Source organism: Rhopilema esculentum, chromosome 14, assembly GCF_057945365.1.
Source record: "Rhopilema esculentum isolate cy_ngs chromosome 14, ASM5794536v1, whole genome shotgun sequence".
Lineage (NCBI taxonomy): Eukaryota > Metazoa > Cnidaria > Scyphozoa > Rhizostomeae > Rhizostomatidae > Rhopilema > Rhopilema esculentum.
In genome coordinates, this window is record NC_142828.1 from 8668426 (window position 1) to 8688458 (window position 20033).

General features: G+C 38.8%; 2 protein-coding genes across 8 annotated transcripts in view; one reads left to right on the top strand and one right to left on the bottom strand.

The window, feature by feature from the left end:
- LOC135695945 (uncharacterized) overlaps positions 1-20033 on the top strand; it is a 76919-nt gene that overhangs the window by 49200 nt on the left and 7686 nt on the right. The window contains exon 1 of one of the 3 annotated variants that reach the window (XM_065215176.2): positions 15495-15773. The exons of the other annotated variants lie outside the window; for them this stretch is intronic. The gene's annotated coding sequence lies outside the window, so the exon portion shown is untranslated. Of the gene's footprint in view, positions 1-15494; positions 15774-20033 lie in introns of those variants that run through there. 3 annotated transcript variants of the gene reach the window in all.
- Positions 201-14044, bottom strand: LOC135695946 (uncharacterized). 5 transcript variants are annotated; one of them, XM_089112411.1, is made up of 3 exons: positions 7663-14044; positions 3982-4143; positions 201-3377 (listed from the first exon to the last, which is right to left on the bottom strand). In XM_089112411.1, the coding sequence occupies exon 1, from the start codon at positions 10121-10123 to the stop codon at positions 7973-7975; it is 2151 nt and encodes a 716-aa protein (XP_088968537.1). In that variant the 5' UTR covers positions 10124-14044; the 3' UTR covers positions 201-3377; positions 3982-4143; positions 7663-7972. The 5 variants fall into 5 exon arrangements, with proteins under 5 accessions (XP_088968537.1, XP_088968535.1, XP_088968536.1 ...); XM_089112409.1 differs by having other exon boundaries at positions 6519-14044; XM_089112410.1 differs by having other exon boundaries at positions 4951-14044.

Consider the following 20033-nt stretch of genomic DNA (forward strand, 5'->3'; position numbering starts at 1 on the left):
CATTAGGGTCCTGGACGAAAAATTTACAAAATAAACAATATTTTACTGCAAAACCGTCAGGTGGATATAGCACAGATTCCGTTTTTCGTCATCAAATGGATATAGCACAGGTATGTTAGATATATCATTAATAACAATGTTCTTAGATTTACACTCAATTTTTTCTTAGTTTTTGATGGACCTAGAGGCAAGAGTTCTTATAGAATTCGTCGTTTATTAAAAGAACTCTATGTTCACACAAAGATGGATGCATTTAACCGGTGTATTCAACAACAGGGTATACTAATTTGAGTTTGAAGCTACAGCAAAAGCACATCTTCAAGACTTATAGTTTTCATTCTAACCTGAGATCTTTCAAAAATAGAGCAACCCTTCAAATGACAGTGTATCCAGCATGTTTCTAGTATCGGATTACGAAATACAGTTATTCAAAAATAATTTTATCCCATTATAATGATAATTAGGTTTTTATAGTAATCAGAGTTTTATATTGCAGTTAGTTTTTCAGCTTCTTATAAAAGTCTTAAAGAGAAGATCAGATTCTGACCAACCGGATTTGCAGTGCTAGGGGCGTAAGGAGCTAAGAGGGCTAAGAGGACCGAGCTTCTATATTAATGCTGAGCAGTAGCCAAGTATTACATTTTCTCCCGTTTTTCTAACATTTTGCATTTGCAAGCTAAGCGTGATGTTACATCATAAAAAGGTCTATTATTGTTTATTCAGCTTCAAGGAAACTCTCGTGTGTTTTCATCTGGACCAATTTTAGGATTGGGCCTAATGCTGCAGCACCATAGCACCCACCTTACTCAGGCCCAGATCATCGTTGCCAAGTCTGAACGAATAAACCTTTATTAAATCCTCTATATAATAAATACCAATTATCACATGCAGAAATTGTCCTTTGATACCTGAAAGAGCTTTGTCAGAGTGCCTGTTAATAGAGCGGCAATGTAAATCTATTCTGCTTTATTTTTTATTTGGATCATATTTTTCAAAAGAATGACCCTAATTACTGCCAATTTGCAAAATGAGTTCATGTGTTACAAACTGCCTTCGATCGATCTAAATTTGCTATTGTTATTCGTCTTTGTGGAATCACCTTAAAAGATCAACTTTCATTTTCCATTGGTGGGCAGCTTTCAGTTTCGATTTTACAGAACTCAGACATCATTATCATTACAAAAACCCAACACATAACCCCCAGCTTCGCGATAACAATTCCTTTTTGTGAGGTATCAGAATGCTCTTTTCCACTGCGATATGGGAGAGGGTTGTGCAGAAAAATAGAAATCCTTAAGCCAAGCACCGTTGGTTGTCCAAAATAATTTTTTGACGGATAGCACGTGACTAATTTCTGGGTACATCTGGGTAATTTAGAAGCTATAGAGTCAAACTGCATAAATACTTTTTCCAAATACAACCCCATCCCTAATGTTTTCTCGTTAGATTTAAACAAAAAACAAAATGGATACTACCGGTGTGTAGCGGCCCAATGCTTCCCTCCCTAAGAAACAATAATTTCGAATTCCCATTTCGTCTAAATTGGATGAAAAGGGTTGGATGCTTTGGGGGAGGGTTTGATCTTGAAACAACCTTAACATATTAAAAGATAGAAGCGCGCGTTACCTAAGGTTTAAATAGGCGTTTCCTTTTGGTAAAAAGGGGTTTTCCAAAAAAAATCATTTTGTCCTCACTCTGAATAGTTTCACATCATAGGTAGCCTGCGCGCAGACTCTGGGGAATTATTGGGAAACGGGTGTTACCTAAGGTGTCTTTCAAGCCTTTTGAGGTTAATTCGCAGACTCTACAGCTCTGGTAAGATACTTCAGAGTCTATGTGCAGGCTATTAATGGCCAAAAACAAATTCCTACATCAATCATGCATTAACAAGGGGATTTCAATGTGATGCCCGAGGAGAATTAAGACGCTTTTACAGTCATTGTAGGTTGGGCAAGTTCTGGCTTTTTTAATAGTAGCTACTTTGCGACCAATAACAACTGAAGCGAAGAAACGGGCCGTTTCATTTCAATGGCTTTAATCGTCTACTTGATTTTTGCAATAGTTTTTAAGATTGGATATCCCCTGAAATTGTTGGCATCTCCTGAAACTGTTGTCATCCCCTGAAATCATTGGCATCCCCAAGATATCTACAGTGAAATGTATAAGCATTATAATCTGTTTTGATCTTGGTTTACTGTTACCGGCTTTATGAGCATCAAACATGATTGGCTGCAAAAGGAATCGCTGCAGTGGGATTCCCATCCGATTAAGCCAATCATGTTATATTACGATTCATAACTTTATCAATTTTGCCGATGCAACACTGAAAGTGAACTAAATGTTACACAATGTTAATATCTTGATAATTTAGCACACTTTATCCCCTTATTGTCATTCGTGGCACTTTGCTTAGGCCAGGCGCACACTAGAAGAGCATTTTGCCAGGGCCCCCGCCATAGGGGGGCAGGGGGGCATCACCTACCCACTTTTTTGCTAAATAAAAGACTGAAGTCAACTGATATAGTCGAACCTTCAGATCAAATTGAACCAAAAGCCAACAAGTAAGCAAAATGATTGTCACAATTAGGGCTACAGGGGGGACGAACTTTCTTTTTATAGCTGCACTGACGCGGGACCTGAATGCCACGAATGACAATTCGCCTAAGCAAAATACTCCGTGTGCGGTTTAATAGCTCGTGGAAAAAAGTTCAAAAATCAGACCTAAATGATAAAATTCAATGTTGCTTCTCGTGTGCGGTGAACAAAAGCATTTCGGCTTAGCAAATGGCGCCTGCGCAGAGGGGCATTCGGATTTCATATCAGCAGCCTGTCGCTGTTCAGTTAAAGTGCCACGGATAATTCCCGACCGCTTGAAACTCCTTTTTATTTTATAGTTTTGACACTTGGTGATAATCATCGCCCCCCTCTTTACAAAACAAGTTAACTTAATCATAATACCTAATAAGCTGGAATTAGCATGTTATTAGCCCTGCTTTCTACCACTTTTTTACTTTGGTTGGATTCCCTGAGAAAGTTAGACATTGCTAGCTAAACTACCCTTTAACACGCTGATAATGTTCAAATAATGTAGAAGTCTTTTTCTTTGTGTTTCCCACAAGATTTCATTTGATTTGAAATTTCTGATGTATATCTGTTCTTTTTCGTCAAGACTCTCATCTTGAGTTCATGGGTGGACCCCGAGTTGCAAAAATATAATCGTCTATAATCTTTGTCAATAATCAAACTTTGCAAAAGATTCCAATTTGCAATACCTTTCGAATAGAAGTAGCCGTTTGCACTTTCCCTCCTTCAGGCAGCAATGCAGCTAACGTAGATAACCACATTGCTTTGCCGAGGAATAATTCTTCCTAGATAAACTGGGAAGGAATAAAATTTATAGTTAGGAATTCGAAACAGAATGTCACATAGGCAGTAAAGTTTGGTTATAGAATTAGCTCTACGGCTTTCTCCACATGCTTAGATATTGACACGTCTTCATTTCATTTCATTTGTCAATATTTTCATACGATGTACCTTGCATTGTAACATAAAAATGTGAATTAAGCGAATGATGATAGATCTAGTTACATGAAATAATCAAATAATCTCTTTGGGAAAAAATAGCTAGCCTTCCAAGGGTTCATCTTTGCGGTTTTCATGTCTCTAGGTGTTTCCCTTTAAACATTTTCGAAAGATAGACAGAGATAATTCCGCAATTTTTTTCTGTTGAAGAATTTTTGTGCTGAAAATGAGAATCTTAAGTAAACTTACGGTATTCGCTTCATTTACAAAATACGGGCATGGTTATTTTTGAACAGGGGTGTGCTAATCGATTTTTTTGTAATTTTTTAGAGTAGGTATGGATGTTAAAAATCTATTTTGTACCATTTTTAGTATCGATTTGAGCCATTTGTGGAAATAAAATTGTAACAGTATCAAGATATAAATTGAAATTTAGAAACGGAGTTTAAGAGATAGTACCTGCCCTTCACAAGGAGTCTCTGTCACTGACACTTGGTTCCTCGTCCTTGCTTTCGTCACTGCTCTCATCATTTTCATCTTCCCAGCCAAAATTTGTTCTACTTTTTCTGGGAAAGCAGCATCCATCGAAGCTATTTTCCCGTCCGTTGACGATTCATTTTTCTAGAAATAAGCAAAATCAATGTTTGTTTGTTTGTCTCTAAACTTTTGTGATTTAGTTTGATCCTTGGCAGTGCAACTGTAATGATTGTCGACATAGAGAGAGCAAAGAAAAATCATGAATCTTTCTTTTCTTTTGATAAACCTGAAAAATCATGAATCTTTTTTTTTAAGATCTCATAAAAACTGCATCTATATCTTTTGTTGTTTGTCAAAAATATTGCACACATATTCTTCCAACTATTTATCCATACTCCACTGCGCTCCTAGCTGGGAAAAATGTTAACGAACTTGTTATTCTTTTCAACCACTTTCCGAGAGTGGCTCTTACTATAACAAATTTTCTTAGTATTGCCAATGATCAAATGATATTTCTACTTATACCGGGGGTTTTTTTCGTGCTTCCATTCAAGTCTGGCGTGTCACAAGCGTGAACATTCGGAGATGATTGCTGGAAGCAAGCTCGAAGCCACTCACAAACAGTATAAAAAGCAGTGACCCCAAACATGAGGCCTATGGAACACCACAGTCTTTGCTTGTTTAGCAAGAATATTAACCATTCAGATTGTAGAATTACTCTTTGTTACTTAGATTTGAGGCTAGTCAAATATGATAAACCTCAACATTCTCACAGAGAGTAAGTTTTGACAAAGGATGCCACGGTTTACTGCATCAGTACCATCTTAAGGTCCACGGTACTTTGCATGTTTTGAAAGGCAAACTAACTTGTGAACATTATTTCGTGGAATTCACGTAGCTGATCATGCACAAACTTTTCATGTAGTCTTGAAAAGACAGATGTCTTTTTACCTGATTTGAAAATGGTTATCAGCCCTGCAATTCTCCACAACCTTGGAAATTAGCATTTTGCAAAGGGCTGTTTGAAATCAAAGATAGAGGCTGATATTATGTCTGTGGTATCTCATATAGCACTGGCATCTTATCAGGTCCGGCTGGCGTAAAACAGTGCAAGTGCCTAATGAGACTCTCGATAACAATCACCAGCTTCATTTGTACCTAGCAGACGTATTGTGCCTGGTTGGGTCATCATCGGCAGAAGTCCTGATTTTACACGCTAACTCTGTGCCAACACTTTCAAAATGCTCACCAAATGACTCTTCTTTGGGTTTCAATAACTGAACTATTTGACCTTTAAACTGATTTGCTTGTTTTTTAGTTCCGATCTAAGATAAAATTTACAGTTTTCCGCGTGTGCTTTGGATTGTTCGAGTTCTTGTAAGTTAGGTTGCTATTGTACTGGGCAACGCCTTTGTGCTCCTTCGTTAACTTCTTTACGGACGGCGACAACCAAGGTGCATGTCGACTTTAAACTTGCCTTTTCTTATGTCTGGCATGCAGTGGGGCAAAGGAAGATGTTGCCATGTTGGCAGGAAACCCGTCTGTGATAGCTAATGCATTGTCCTGCCCAATCATGTTTAGATCATAAACAAACTGATCTTTATCTAAGTTCTTGAAAACACGCATTTCTACAATTTATGATTTACTGACCAGACCCTGGGTGCCAGAGCCTCAGTGAAAGAGTGTGTGGACGTCAGACCACTGTTCGACCATCTCTTTCACCGAGACTCTGGTATCCAAAGTATCCTGACCAGATCTTTTGCACCAAGCTTCCTAATCTCACATAAGGTCGTGGTTCATCAGGCCCAAAATCACGATATGAGCCCTGTGGTTGTGCTGTGGACTGTTTGTGGTAAAATAACCGATCAGGCTCTTTGTTATTAAAGTTTTTCCTTCTCTAGCTTTGTTCATGCTTCTCTTGTTTTTCCTTTTAACTGGAGCATACAGTATCGTTTTACCCATTGAAAGAAGTTTTTTTGTAAATCCTGTTCCTTTTAATTGCCTTCGCATTCAGTTAGTGTCTGTCTAATGTTGGCAGCATCGCGCTTCCACATGCCTTTTATGCAGCCTAAACTTTATCGATTCGTTTGGGGAAAGAAGAAAAACTGTCGCAACTACCGATTATCCTCCATTTCCACTTCTCTTGATATAAATCCTAAATCTCCACTCGACTCAATGTCTTGCTACAGCCCCTCCAAGCCCCTAGACAGCCCCTCCAAGCTCCTAGACCCCACACTGCTACCAAATGTACAGTGTATTGTAGTTTCAACAGGTCTTGAGATGAGATAAGATTTATATCTAGAGAAAAAGAACCAGAGTCGTCAAGCTCCTCTTGGGCAACAAGCAATTGGTTATAGATCCTACCCCACATACAGGCGTGTATCTGACATTGCATGGAGTATGGCACCCCCAGTTTTTTAGGACCTGGCCGACAGAAGTAGAATTGGTCGGTTGAACACCCTGACGTTAAATAGAATTGAAATAACACTGTAGAAAAATATGACAGTACATGAACCTACCTTGTCTGGGTGGTGTTTGTGATTCTAAGACCCCGTTTACACTACAGAAAAAAAACGGAACTCTTTGGTTCCGTGCTTGAAAAAGCGACGATAGGCCTTGCGTTTATACTAAGCATCTTGGTTCCGTGCTAGTTTGGGAACGGTCCCGTTCTTGGTGGAAACACAAACCTACCTTGTGTGGGCGGCGATGGTTTGTTTTTGTGATTCTAATCTAATTTTTATTATCTAATTTGTGATAATTAATCTAATTTCTAGTTTATCTAATTAAACACTTTGCAGAGATGTGTTCCTTACACAATATGTTTACGTGCATTTTGTATAACAGCTACTACTCATTTACCTACTATGGCAATCGATGCACTCTCACAAGCCACTCGGACTTTGATTTGCTTAAACTGCAGGTTTCGCCAATATCGTCCATTCTCCTTGTGGCATTGCATCCCAAGAAAGTAACATAAAAGGAATTTCATTGAAGTATAAATAGCTTTGAAAAATCCAAACATTGATGTATCATTGATCCACTCTCAAGTTCGGAATACGCTAGTATTTATCTTCAAAATTCATTTTACGTTATTTTTACATGGTATGTCTCCCCCCATCTTTGTTAGGCTTTGAGGAATTTTCTATCCACCCATCTATCCCGGATGCCTTGATAGAAACTTCGAAATTCCAACGTTCAGGAGACCTGTGTCTTTCCAAGCCTCGGTTTCCTTACCACCTGATACAACACATGCCATCTTCACGATATCATAATCAGCATCATAATCTAACGAGAGGACTTTGCTAATCCCAGTTCTTTTATCTTTCCCCTAGCATGTTTGCCAGCAATATTTCATTCCTTATTGACAGGGTCATGTGTTGTTTCAGAGTGACTTACATTCTAGATTCTCTTCCCGAAACCGCCAACAGAGAGGGTGGCCAAAGCTAGAGCCATGGGGCTCCGGCCCATTCTAGGGCCTGTAGTCATGAAATCTATATCAATTCTCATAATCTGCCAACTATATTCCTTGTCCAGCAAGGGGCCTACGCGCATTGGTTACCTTGGGGCTCTGCCTCGCTCTCGGTGGCCCTGTCTGTTAATCTTTGACGATACCATCAATAGTGCTTGAACAAATACATGTTCTTCAATACCCATAGCTCCTACCTCGTATCCTTTCTTGACCTGAAAGCATTCATTGAGGTGATAAACCGTCCTTGCATCTATAGTAAGACTGTACTCGTGGTCTATTCGTTGACATTCGACGGGAATGGTGTGCCTGGACGTGTTAAGTAGCCAGAGAAGAGACAGTGTGTGTTTAGTAGCGAAATATATACATAACATTTTAGCATTTACACGAAAACCAACATAACTCAGCAGTAAGCTCGTTAAGAATGTCAAAAGCGATTACGAATGTCATGTGATTGTCATGTGACTCATGTGACTCTACTTGACATACTGGGGGCCCGGCGAAAAGCTAATCTAGTAAATTGTCTATTAGCTGCGCGTGAATAGCGTCTCTTGCTACGAAGGCTGCCTTGCGTTGTGGACGGGTATTTTCGTTTGAATGTTCTTCATTATTCTCTGTGCTTTCTTCTGGAGTTGAATGGCTACCCGCTTGCACTTCTAACGGATAGAGCTTGACGATTGAACGAGTGGTACATCCCTTTGATGTGCGCACCACAGCAGCCCTACACAGTGAATCAGCACCAACAATGAGTTCAGTGACAACACCTAGTGGCCAGCGATGTCTAGGGGTGTCTGTGTCTGCAACCAATACCACATCCCCAACATTAACGGTACTGCAAGAGGTACGACGGCCTTTATCGTGAAATGAATGTGTTTCGCGGAGAAACGATAAATATTCCTTGCAGAAACGATCCATAAAGTGATGGTAGAGAACTGATCGACGACGATGCGCGTATGAGATGTTATCATGATCTCCATAGGTTGGGTCTGACAATGTGTCCTCAGCAGAAGGGTGTGGCAATGAGGTGATGCTGAAGCCGAAAAGCAAGTGGCTAGGTGTGAGCGGCTGCAAGTCATTTGCATCAGAATTGACGTATGTTAGAGGACGATCATTCAAAACTGCTTGAATCTCCTTAATTAGGGTTTGTAACTCAGACATCGTAATCAGCGATCGGCCAAGAACTTTTTTAAGCGATGTTTTTGTTAGTCCAATCAATCTCTCGTAGACACCGCCCCAATGGGGACTGCGTGCGGGTATGTAACGGAAAACGATTCGTCTTTGAGCAAAGGCGTGCTGAATACTTTGAGTTTCGAAGAGCGAAAGTAATTGTTGCAAGTCTTTTTCGGCGCGTTTGAATGTTAGAGCGTTATCTGCTAAAATGAAACGCGGTGTCGAAAAAACACTACAATGACGACGGAATGCCATGAGAAAAGACTCCGTTGTAAGGTCTTCGACGATTTCCAAGCTAATTGCTCGTGTAGTTAGGCAAGTGAATAGGCAAATGTACACCTTGCGAAAGTTCCCATTGATGTCTTTAACAATTAAATGACCGGTAAAATCAACACCAATGTTTGAAAACGGACGGCTAGACGTGTCCACGCGAAATGTTGGCAACTCTGCTGACATAGGAAGCGGGTAATGTCTTCCAGTGACTCTCTTGCATTTAAGACACTTACGAAGTAGGTTGCGTGTTACAGAGCGAGCACTTGGTACCCAGAAACGTTTGCGTAGAGCGACGATCGTACCACCAACACCGATATGATGCAACTGTTGATGATTATCAAGAATCAGCAAGTCAGTAAAACGTGAATGCTGCGGCAAAAGAATCAATGAAGAGTCGAAATCAAACCGACCCTTGGTGCGAATGATTCCCTTTTCATCGAGAAACAAATTAAGCTGACGAACAATGGCTGGTGCATGTTCAAAGCTTGAGCTAGAAGACGATGTTAAATATGTAAGTACTGTTGCATAGTGTTGATGCTGTTGAGAAAGAATCCATTCTAGCTCTGCTGTTTCGAGTTCAGCAGTCGAGGGCGGTTCCTTTATCCTTGTGCGCGAGCAAAAACGTCGGACGTAAACGGTTGACGCTAAAAGACGAGAGTAGTGATTAAAACGCTCTAGCTCGATAACGTTGCACACACTTGGACGTATTAACGTTTCGGAGAGTTGCTGTTCAGCAACAGCAATGAGTGTTGTTATAGTGGGCGGCTGTGCCTTAGGCCATTTAGGCCACAAAGCTTCTTCGGTAATCCAAGATGGACCCTGACTCCACAGCGGTGATCTTTGTAAAGACTGTGCCGAGCAACCTCTTGAGACTATATCTGCAGGGTTCTCGTCCGAGGCTGTATGGCCCCAGAGAGACGAATCGAAGAGCCTGTTGATAGCATCTACTTTATTTTGTACGAACTGCTTTAACTTGCGTGTAGATGACAACCAGTATAGGGAAATTTCTGAGTCTGTCCACAAATGAACGTGAATACACGAGAATTCCTTTTTCAGAATTGCGAGTAGGTTGTTGCAAAATTGCGCCCCTAGTGACATAGCACTTAACTCTAGTTGAGGAATTGTGAGACCTTTTTTCCCTCTTGGCGCTAATTTCGATTTAGAACCTACGAGGGTGCATTGGGTTCCCTGACTTATGTACGCGACCGCGCCCATAACAGATTTACTTGCATCCGCAATAACCCAGGTTCGTATCCTGGTCACGGCACCAATTTGTTAAGTAGCCAGAGAAGAGACAGTGTGTGTTTAGTAGCGAAATATATACATAACATTTTAGCATTTACACGAAAACCAACATAACTCAGCAGTAAGCTCGTTAAGAATGTCAAAAGCGATTACGAATGTCATGTGATTGTCATGTGACTCATGTGACTCTACTTGACAGGACGCGTAGCATCAGCATCAAGTTCCATTGATATTATTTCTGCAAGAATTTGCCAACTTATTTTGTTTGCTTGTCTCGAGAGGTCATTCGACTCTAACAGTGACGCTAGAACAGTGAATAGCTCGTGCGAACAGCGCAAGTAAAGGCTTGTTCTTCAATCTTCAGCAATATCTCCTGTAGAAGGGAATCTTCATGATAGTTGCAACTGCGTGTGGATGACCTTCCCTTTGGACTCATACGTCAACTGCCATCCGATTTAACCTTTGCCTCATATGTAGAGGATGTTTTTGAAATGTGAAAACAACTTATTACTGTGGTATTGTTTCAACATTACATTTTCACAAGTACATTATATCCATTTCATCGTTTGTCTCTGTACTCTGTCTGATATAACTCATGCTCGTTTACCTGCGGAAAATAATTGAAATATGAAGATGGCACAAAATAGCGGAAACATTGAAAGCTGAAAGAATGCTAATCTTCTGCCATTTCGTATCACTTTCGAATTCTGCGGTACGAAGGAAAATACTGTCGAATTACCTTCTATCATTTATCTCATTTAGAACGTTGATTTATGTAGATTGGGCCAGCAGAGAACTTTCTCGCTCAATTAAAAGAGTCTATATAGATATTGAGCTTTATATTTTAAAAAGGTGGTTAGTGTAGAGTGAGATTCGCGTTACCATTAATGAATAGAGAGCTCAAACAAGAGCCACGGCTTTTTAGTATCGCTCGAAAATTTTTCAGGTGCAAGGCATTTCACGAACAAGACAAACTCTTTTATGTAAATAAATTTTTTTGTAAATAAATGCGAAGAGCATTAATTTCCTAAACTAATATTTTAAAAATTCGGGATTCAATATATGCAAAGCTTTGAACACTTCAAGAGCTAAAAATTTGATGTGTACTGTAGTAGACCTAGACCTCATGTGTACTCATATGTAAGATGTGTACTATCTTTTTTACAAACTGCAAATATGAACATTTGATGTGTTAAGTGTCATTTACATTGGAATCAATTGTCTGTTATTGGGTACTGTTGGAACTGTCTGACCTGGCCGCCTTCTTCAACAGTATTACGTTTGCGCAAGCGCAGTAAGGGAAAGCCACATTTTGATTTTTTCTAGTCAACCGTAGCTGCATTAATGAAAACCATACATCAAGAGAAAATTAAACTTTTTCGCCTTACGTCTTATCTATTGTGTTATCCAGCCACGCATTGCTCCTTTTTAATGCTCTTCTTTCCAGATATTCACAATCTCTTAAAGCTTACACTCTTTTTTTATAAGAACCAGATAATGTTTGCCAAGCCTTGATGTTCTTAACTTTTTTATAATTTTAGCCTCAAATGTTCTTAAAATTGTTCATATTTTAAGAGTGATTTTTTGCAAATATTTGAGAAGTTACATACTGTGTATAGTTACTAAGACGTTTTACTGGGTAAAGTTTAAAAATAAAGCAACGACTGCTAGTGTTTATGGACAAGCTCATCAAAGTTTTTCCGTCAAGAAAGTGTCGGTACAATAGTTGAGTGCTTGTGAAAATTCTCGTTTGCGAGAATTTTCCAGATTTCCAGATTTCGTGCGCAAATAGTTAATGCGCAAGCATGCCGGACGAACAGCTGAAATGTAATAAGTTCCGGTGCCGGAACAATAACCACGGTGCTCTGGAATACTTAAGACTCACGTGATATGCCTAAGATTTGGTTGGCGAATCGAAAACCTCTCTTCCCCAATTCAAGATTTTGGCGCATAATTTAGATATGCACAATCACATATACCTCCACAGTTTCCACCACCATGAAGCAATTTCGCATAATGTTTTTAAGATTTTGGCTCAAAAATTGGTATTTTTGGCAACCATGTTCGATTCGATCGATTCGAAAAAGCTGAAAAAAGTTTGAAGTGGTTGGACGTTGTTGGCGGTCCTTGGCGGTCCTTAGTGGTTGTTGGCGGTCCTTGGCAATCCTTGGCGGTCGTTTGCTTGTTTGACAAGCCATTCCTACTTTTTGGCTTTACCCATGCACAGTGAAATGTCGTTTCATCATAAAATCGTCTCTTGTTGACGTCGATTAACACAAAATTAGATACGATGCCAATTATTTGTTGGTTTGCAAAATGTTTAAGAAGCGTTCGAATCAATTTACGGATACGCAGACAAAAATCATCGATTGATAATAAGCAGCGTTATTTGATTCAGGATATTGTTCCTACTTGTTACTGGTTTTGTAGTAATGCCTTTGTGATCATCTTAAATTTCTGAAATAGATATTTGTATCTATATACATATCTTCGAAAGAAACGCATCTTCAACACTTTGCTCTTACGAGGTGCTGGGTTAGATGTTGGGTAAGATGCTGGGTCTGATTCTAGAACAATTTACAAAACTTCATGTACTCGAAGCAATAAAGTCAAGAAAAATCTGACTTTTAAAGAGAAACAAACGCCTGAAGTTTCGTAGTTCACAGAAAGCTTAATGCGTTGACAATAAAAGCTCTTCCAAAATTTCAAAAATTATCTGCGATCGACATCAAAAGGCTCGATTACTAAAACAGTAGATAAACCTTTGTTCCCGGATGAAAGATAATGTCCATAGGACCCCAAATGTTAAAATTTACGATAGAAAGATTAAGAAACTCTTAAGAAATAATAAGACAATTTGACACAGCATTAAGATCATGAAAATTCTCTTGATTCCCGATTTGAATGATTCCCTTTATATAAAATAAGGAAGGGGTTGACAAGGGTATTGATGTAATGACCCAATATCGATACTGAGCATAACTTGTGGTTACGACCAGTTCAGTTCATTCTATCGCGAGAAAAGTGTAAATTAAAATGCCTTTTCTTCTTTGAGTTTCCTAGAAAAAAGTGTTAGCACCAATAGAGATCAGTGATTAAAACTGTTTTTGGATTTTCTTCTTCTTTTTGTTGTTGTTGCTGTTGTTGAAAAGTGACCCTTCCATGTGACCACCTCTCTGCAATTTTCCATAATGATCCTTGCTATGCATCTCAATTTTGCTTTTGTGAATTTGTGCTTTTTATGTCTAGAGAGATAACCAGAAACTGACACAAACATTCAATTCTACAGCTGTTTTGACTGGACAATATTTTTTTCCATTTTAAACAGTTCACATTTTAAAGTACCACTTCAATAAAATTATATGTAAAATAGTTGAATTACTTGTAAAATACTAAGCACTCAGGTGCGTTTTATCGCTCTTCGTTTACATACTAAAGAAGCGGTTATGCTCTTGGTCTAAAGTATAAAAGAGAAGCCTCCAATCCTAGCAGCGCTAGTCGTAAACGTTTCAACTTTGAGAGTTTCTTCAATCGATGCAAACTTGACGTAGTAATTTCAGACACACCCTCCCACTTGATTCGCTTTGGTCGCGCGACTGAGCGAATGCACATTTGAGCATGCGCAAATCGAACTTCCTCATTTGCTGCGAATGCACGACCATTCGCTGCGTAGTTCAACTCAGTTGAACCACAGAATAGGGAAACTTTTTCCCTTTGTTGTTGAACTACTGAGCGACTGGTCGCGTTCGCCGCTGGATTTTTTATTCGCTTTCGCCAATCATGACGTAACCTAAGTTGAGACCCTTACGTAATATGACGTAACCTAAGTTGAGACCCTTACGTAATACGACGTAACCTAAGTTGAGATCTTCAGATGTTTGATTCAAGGCCAGGGGCAGTGGTGGCGCCAGAGGGGGGGCAGGGGGGGCTACAGCCCCCCCGTCGGAGGAGGCTAGCCCCTCCGTCGGAAGATAAATTATGCTTGAATTTTTTTTGTCGGAGCGAATTTTTTAAGTTTTGGCGGAAATAGATCCTTAAGTTCAGTTGGTTGCTTTTTATTTAAATTCATACTTTCCAAAGATAGGCCCTACTTGAATTGGCAACGTTTGATGAGTTGTAAAGATTTAGAGTAGTTTTAAGCTTATCTAGAGGCAGCTTTCAAAAAAAATTTCCAGGGACGCCGGAGAAGGGGGGCGCGGGGGGGCAAGCGCCCCTCCTGCCCTTTGCTAGGAGGGGCAAGGGAGGGGGCAAACGTGCCCTTAGTAATATGTCAAAAAACGTAGTAAAAAACACGATTACACCATTTTGATAGCATTTTTAGCCAATCTAATGGGTGTAGCCACCAAAATTTTCCCGGGGGAGTACCCCCGGACCCCCCGAATTTTCGGCTCGCAACGCTCGCCTTCGGTCTCCAGTACCCTTACAATTCCTTGTCGCCCCCTAGCCCTATCGTTCTCTAAAAAAATTAGCCCCTCCGTCGGAAGTGCTAGCCCCTTTGTCGGAGGAAACCTAGCGCCACCACTGGCCAGGGGCCTTATCTCCTTACAAACTAACTCTTTATAGATAGTTGGCCTTAATTAGCTTCTTTATAGCTATCAGCCGATCATTTAGTACGCCAACTTTAAACAAATTATTTATTATTATTATATTATTAAAGGGGCGTTATAGAATGGGACTCCGAAGGTAGGGTGTTTCCCTATCCTAGCACCGTCCAATCGAAAATTTTAAATTTGCCTGAACATGTCTTTTGTGGGAACCTCCCCACGCTTCGACAAAACTCAAGTCGCTACGTCCCTGGACGTTCTTATTTCCTTGAACACTGACTTGGCAGTGCTGAATATATCATTTGTTTTTTATGCCAAACAACCTTTTTTATCTTCAGAATTAACATTTGATGGAAATTAGACTTCATTTTTATGGAAACACTTGACTTCAGCGGTTACACGTGCTTTCCTTTCTGAAAACATGTGGCTGAATTTACTTGCTGGACAGTTTCATTCGTTTTTATTTATAAACCAAAGTTTAAGAATTCTGTTCTTAAATACAGGATACAATTCTGTTGATGTTTGAGCCCAAAGTGGATCGTTTACCTGCTCTCAATGTCCCGAACCAGTCGTTGAGTTGCAGTGTTGTTGCCATCTAAGTCACCACTTTTTAATACCATTGAAATGAATTATTTCTATAAGAGTATGACAGGGAATTAACATAAAAACATTCTGTTATCGAAAAAAATCAGAGCAACTACTAGGACGAAAACATTCTGCACCTGCGACGACGCCTGCGAACGAATTTCAACGCCCCTGTCAGCATGTTTATATGAAGTCTCGTTTTGATGTGTAGAACTACAAACTTAGGTTGCATAACGTAACATACCAAAGGGGATGCCCTCCACTCTAGCTTCACCTTAGACACTTTACAACGACGATAACTTCATAACTATGCCGAATTTCTGTTTATTTCTACATCACAGAGTATACCTGAAGTCTCATATCTGTTTGTGCTTTGCCTGTAAAATGCGAATCGAGGAAAGAAGAAGAGAAATTGGATGGGTGTTTAACATGACGTAATCCATCCTCGTGAAGCAGGCTCGTGCACGCTCAATAGCCTGAGCACAACACCGGTGAGATTCCCGTTTGCTCCCTCTATGCTTCTGCATTTGTTTCTGAGCAAGTTGGGTTCCGTTAATATTATGTTATGTTATATGAACAGACAGGCCACTGTCTAGCGACTCGTGATTTTTTTAGGCTTTTATCCCTTGCACAATTCGACTCTATAATAAAGTAACTCAAACACAAATCAACGGTAAAAGTTAGTCACCTGCCGTTGATGGCGTATCTGGCGAAGTCTGGCAGCCATTTTCTTTGAATTCCGACCACTCTCTGTGACGAGACTAGTCATCGAGAAGTTCACTCTGCCCACGAGAACGTTAACGGAGTTTGTTTCGATGTTTGAGCCGCTTTCATGGTTTAAAGATTTGGTCCGTTAATAATTAGCTATTTTTATTTGGCAAATTAACAAGGCAAATACTGAGTATAGACGTTACTGTATAATAACATTGTCTCAAACTTTCACACTCCCGCTTATCCATTCGGATTTCAAAGTTCGGTAGAAGGGGTGAAGTTAGTAATTTATTGAAATACATCAAATTCATGCTTCTTACAGCATAACAGCCGTTAATACATACGCTGCGATACCTTGAAATACGTAGTTGAACTAGAAAAAAACATGTATGGTAAAAACTTGAAAGCTGGTGAACACATGAAAAATTCAAGGCCAGATATTGAGTCATTTCCTCAATTTGAGTGCCTATAGACTAAATGAAGTAGCTTGAAATTAAAAAAACAAAAATGCAAAGAGAGCTATCATAATAGATGTAAATCAATGTAAAATTTAATTGTTTAAGAAAATCAAGTTATGTACAACAAATCTTGAATCCTTTTCCATAAGAGTAAATATGAATAAATCGAATGAAAGAAAAGATAAATCTAGCTGATATATTTGGACTAGTTATAGAGTATTCAGTTAAGGGGGAAATAATCTATCAACTCATTGTCAAAGTTTGTTGTGATCGGAAGAAAAATTATTTTCTACCTAACAATTTTACCCTCAGCACAATCGTCAATATGAGAATGAAATGAGAACCAGTAGAAATTCACTGCCATTTAGCCTTGGGAATTGCTTAAAGCTGCTTAATTTGCTTAATAGTTAAAAAATATTGTCTTGCCAAAAGAAAAGTCTTTGTTTCTTGTTCTGTTGATTAGATTATTCAGATATAGATGAAATAATCCATTTTTTAACTTTCAACTGTCCCACCAGGCATCTTTTAAGATACTGAATGGTAATTGCTTTATTGGCCCCATACCCAACTTGCTGCCCACTTCTGAAAATTAAAACTATTTTCAAACCCACCTCTGGTGCCCCATTTTGGTCCAACATCTATTGTTTTTCTTAAAGTCAGGGCTCTAAATAGGTTTCATCTATCATGTTGAAAATAATTAAAATATGTTCCACCCTAAATACATTTCAGACTGCCATAAGCATGAAAAGTTTCAGTCAAGTTCAAAGCATGAAATGAGTGATTTAGACAAATTTGAAGCCATCAGTATTTAAGAATTTGTGTGTTGGTTCAAACAGACCATGATAATATTCAATTTGTGACAAAATTAGTTTGATATATATATCAATAAATCCGACTGCACATTGTATTGGATGCTATTCTCTACCTCACATTTTCATTATCAAGAACAAGGCTATCATGTTTCACAGACCAGCAAATTTTTTAGCCTGAAGTTCATTACCTGCTTAGCAGATAAGTTCATTTTGTATGGATGTAGTTTGACAACGGATGTAAGTTAACAAAACTATCAATAAGGTAATTTTTCTCAAGTAAAGTGTGCAAGACTTAGCTGGGAATCTTTTCATAGTTTGGGAATGTATGCTGTTACTTTGCTTTGTTGGATTCATTATTGAATCATGGCAAACTGTAGAAAATGATTCACATATTCCCCCTTGTTTCCTCTCAATTAGTTTGAATTAAATTGGCACCTCTAAATTTCTTCTTTTTTGAGTGGAGTTTTAGTTGCACTTCAAGTTGTAAAAAACCTTTTTTGACCTTTGTTTTTATGGATTAAAGCGCAAGTCACGTGAGTCACATCTGCATATGCAAAACTGTAGCAGACTGTCCCACTAAGTAGCAGTAGCAGGCCATTCAGTAGCCATAGGGCACCAGCCTCTCGCTTTTTTCTCAAGAAAGAGATTTTCCAGGGTTAATTTTAACGTGCAGTGATAACCAATTTGTGCAGTAATAAATCGTTATTGTGCAATGATTAACTCAAATTTTATGCAGTGATAAAACTAAAATAAAGAGATTTGGCATAGAAAAAGTAAAATTGAAGCAACTGCCAGTAGACACATAAAGCTAATAAAGGGGAATTTCAATATTAAGACATTTTTTTTCTGTTTTTTTTAAGATGGTTTGGGTCTGCGGTACCATAGGGAAAAACTGTAAATTTAAAAAAAAACTGCGAAATGAAGATTGAAGAAAAATGAAAATATTATATTTTTAGTTTGTAAAATCATTTATTACTCTTCGTGATAATGCTGTTTGTAGCTAAACCAAAACTAGCGATCCATACATGACTGCCACCTGCCGTACGCTCGCTTGTTCCCAGCACAACGTGTAAACTAAACCTGTTTTCGTTGTTTGCATTATAAAGTTTGTCTGCATTTTCGTCATCTGGCTCGCTGTTTATTGAATAAAAACAATAACTTTCTTGATGAATTATTTTTCTTGTTTTTATTTGTTTTCTTATTTTTGGCTTAAATCTTTTAGTGATTTCGCAGAAGGATTTTATTCATTATCGCAATGTTTAAGTCCCTTTTCCTAGCAGGGACCTGAATAAGCTCCCTGTCTCTATCAAACCCCCGCAAGTCCCCTATTTAGAGTATGGTTAACGACTGTCAAAATTTAATGAAAATCAATATTATTCTCTTTTTACTACTAATTAAGCATTTGAACTTCACAATTTTGCTTCTTTCGAGAGCTATTCATGAGCACAGAAATATGAAAACCGGTAAGAATACGAGAGCCCATTGACCTTCTGCTCTACAAGCCTTTGGTCTAGTGAGCCCTCCTCTCTATTAAAACCCCCACTAAAACCCTTTAAAACAAGAAAGGTCCCAAGGGATCTATAGAGCTTAAAGGCAATCTGTCTCGTTGTGGATTGGTTAACGAGAACAATAGCTGGAACAATAGCCTAAACACGATTCCAGCACTCCGCCATATTTTTTACAATGCGATAAATTAAAGGGGGACTTGAAACAATAAATAAACCCTTTGTTCTTATAATAAATCAACGTCGTGACAGATTGCCTTTGAACGGTTCACATATTTTCTCCACAGTGCTTGAATTGGCTATAATGTAATTGTCCCTTAACAGTGCCTGTAATTGGCTATAATGTTCCTGCGAGAATGGGAACTTAACGGTCCTCTGTTTGCTTCCCGACGGTTGAGAACAAATTGTTTAGCCCCCCCCCCCCCCCTGGCTATGGATGATATTGATGGGCTCTCTTAAAGCATATTAAGGCTTGATCGGTGAATATTTTGTGGCACTGGAATATTCATGAATATTCGATGTCCGCAACGCCTTGAAGACACTCGAAGTCAAATGGCAGACTGCATCTCCATGCAACTGCGCCAAAACACAGTTCAGCCACAAAATAGGAATTCCTATCCTGTGGTTCATACTGACAAACAGAACAGTCAAGTTTAGTTTGCTAGTTGCATAAGATACTTTTCCTGTAGCTCGTATTAAAGGACAGGTCTGTTTCCGAGCTCTAGGTTTATCCAATATAAGCCTTGGTTGCTTATTTATTGGTTCCTTTATTAACAAATGTCTACAGTCTAATACAATTGTGCTGTCAACAATCCTTTCATATAATATGTGAATTAACCTTGAGTACAATAATCTGGAAATAATATTTGTCTTTTCAAAATTAAATCCAGGTTTGATACATGTGAATCCAAATTGATGAAAATGCTGACGAAATTCCGTATTTTTTTCTCCTACTATGACGCGACAGCTCTTATGTGATTCTATGTTGATAATATTGTCTCTATTTTGATATATAATTTAGCTGATTTTTAATACCTAGTACCAGATGGAAGTTAACCATGAAGCATAATCTTTGCATGATACGGTCTCTTCCATGAGATGTTGAAGCCCTTAAGAATACGGAGGCCAAGTCCCAAATCTTCCCTTCGTATTGAAAATACTTTCACTTGAAACAAGTCAAAGTGTTTTCAGCATTTCTTGCCAATTTCAGCATTTATAAAATTGCCAATTTAATATCCCTCTTTTATTCGTAAAAGCCTCGCAAA

Bases quoted from the DNA above. Each gene is read 5' to 3' on its own strand.
- LOC135695946 (XM_089112411.1), bottom strand. From the start codon at position 10,123: ATGGGCGCGGTCGCGTACATAAGTCAGGGAACCCAATGCACCCTCGTA.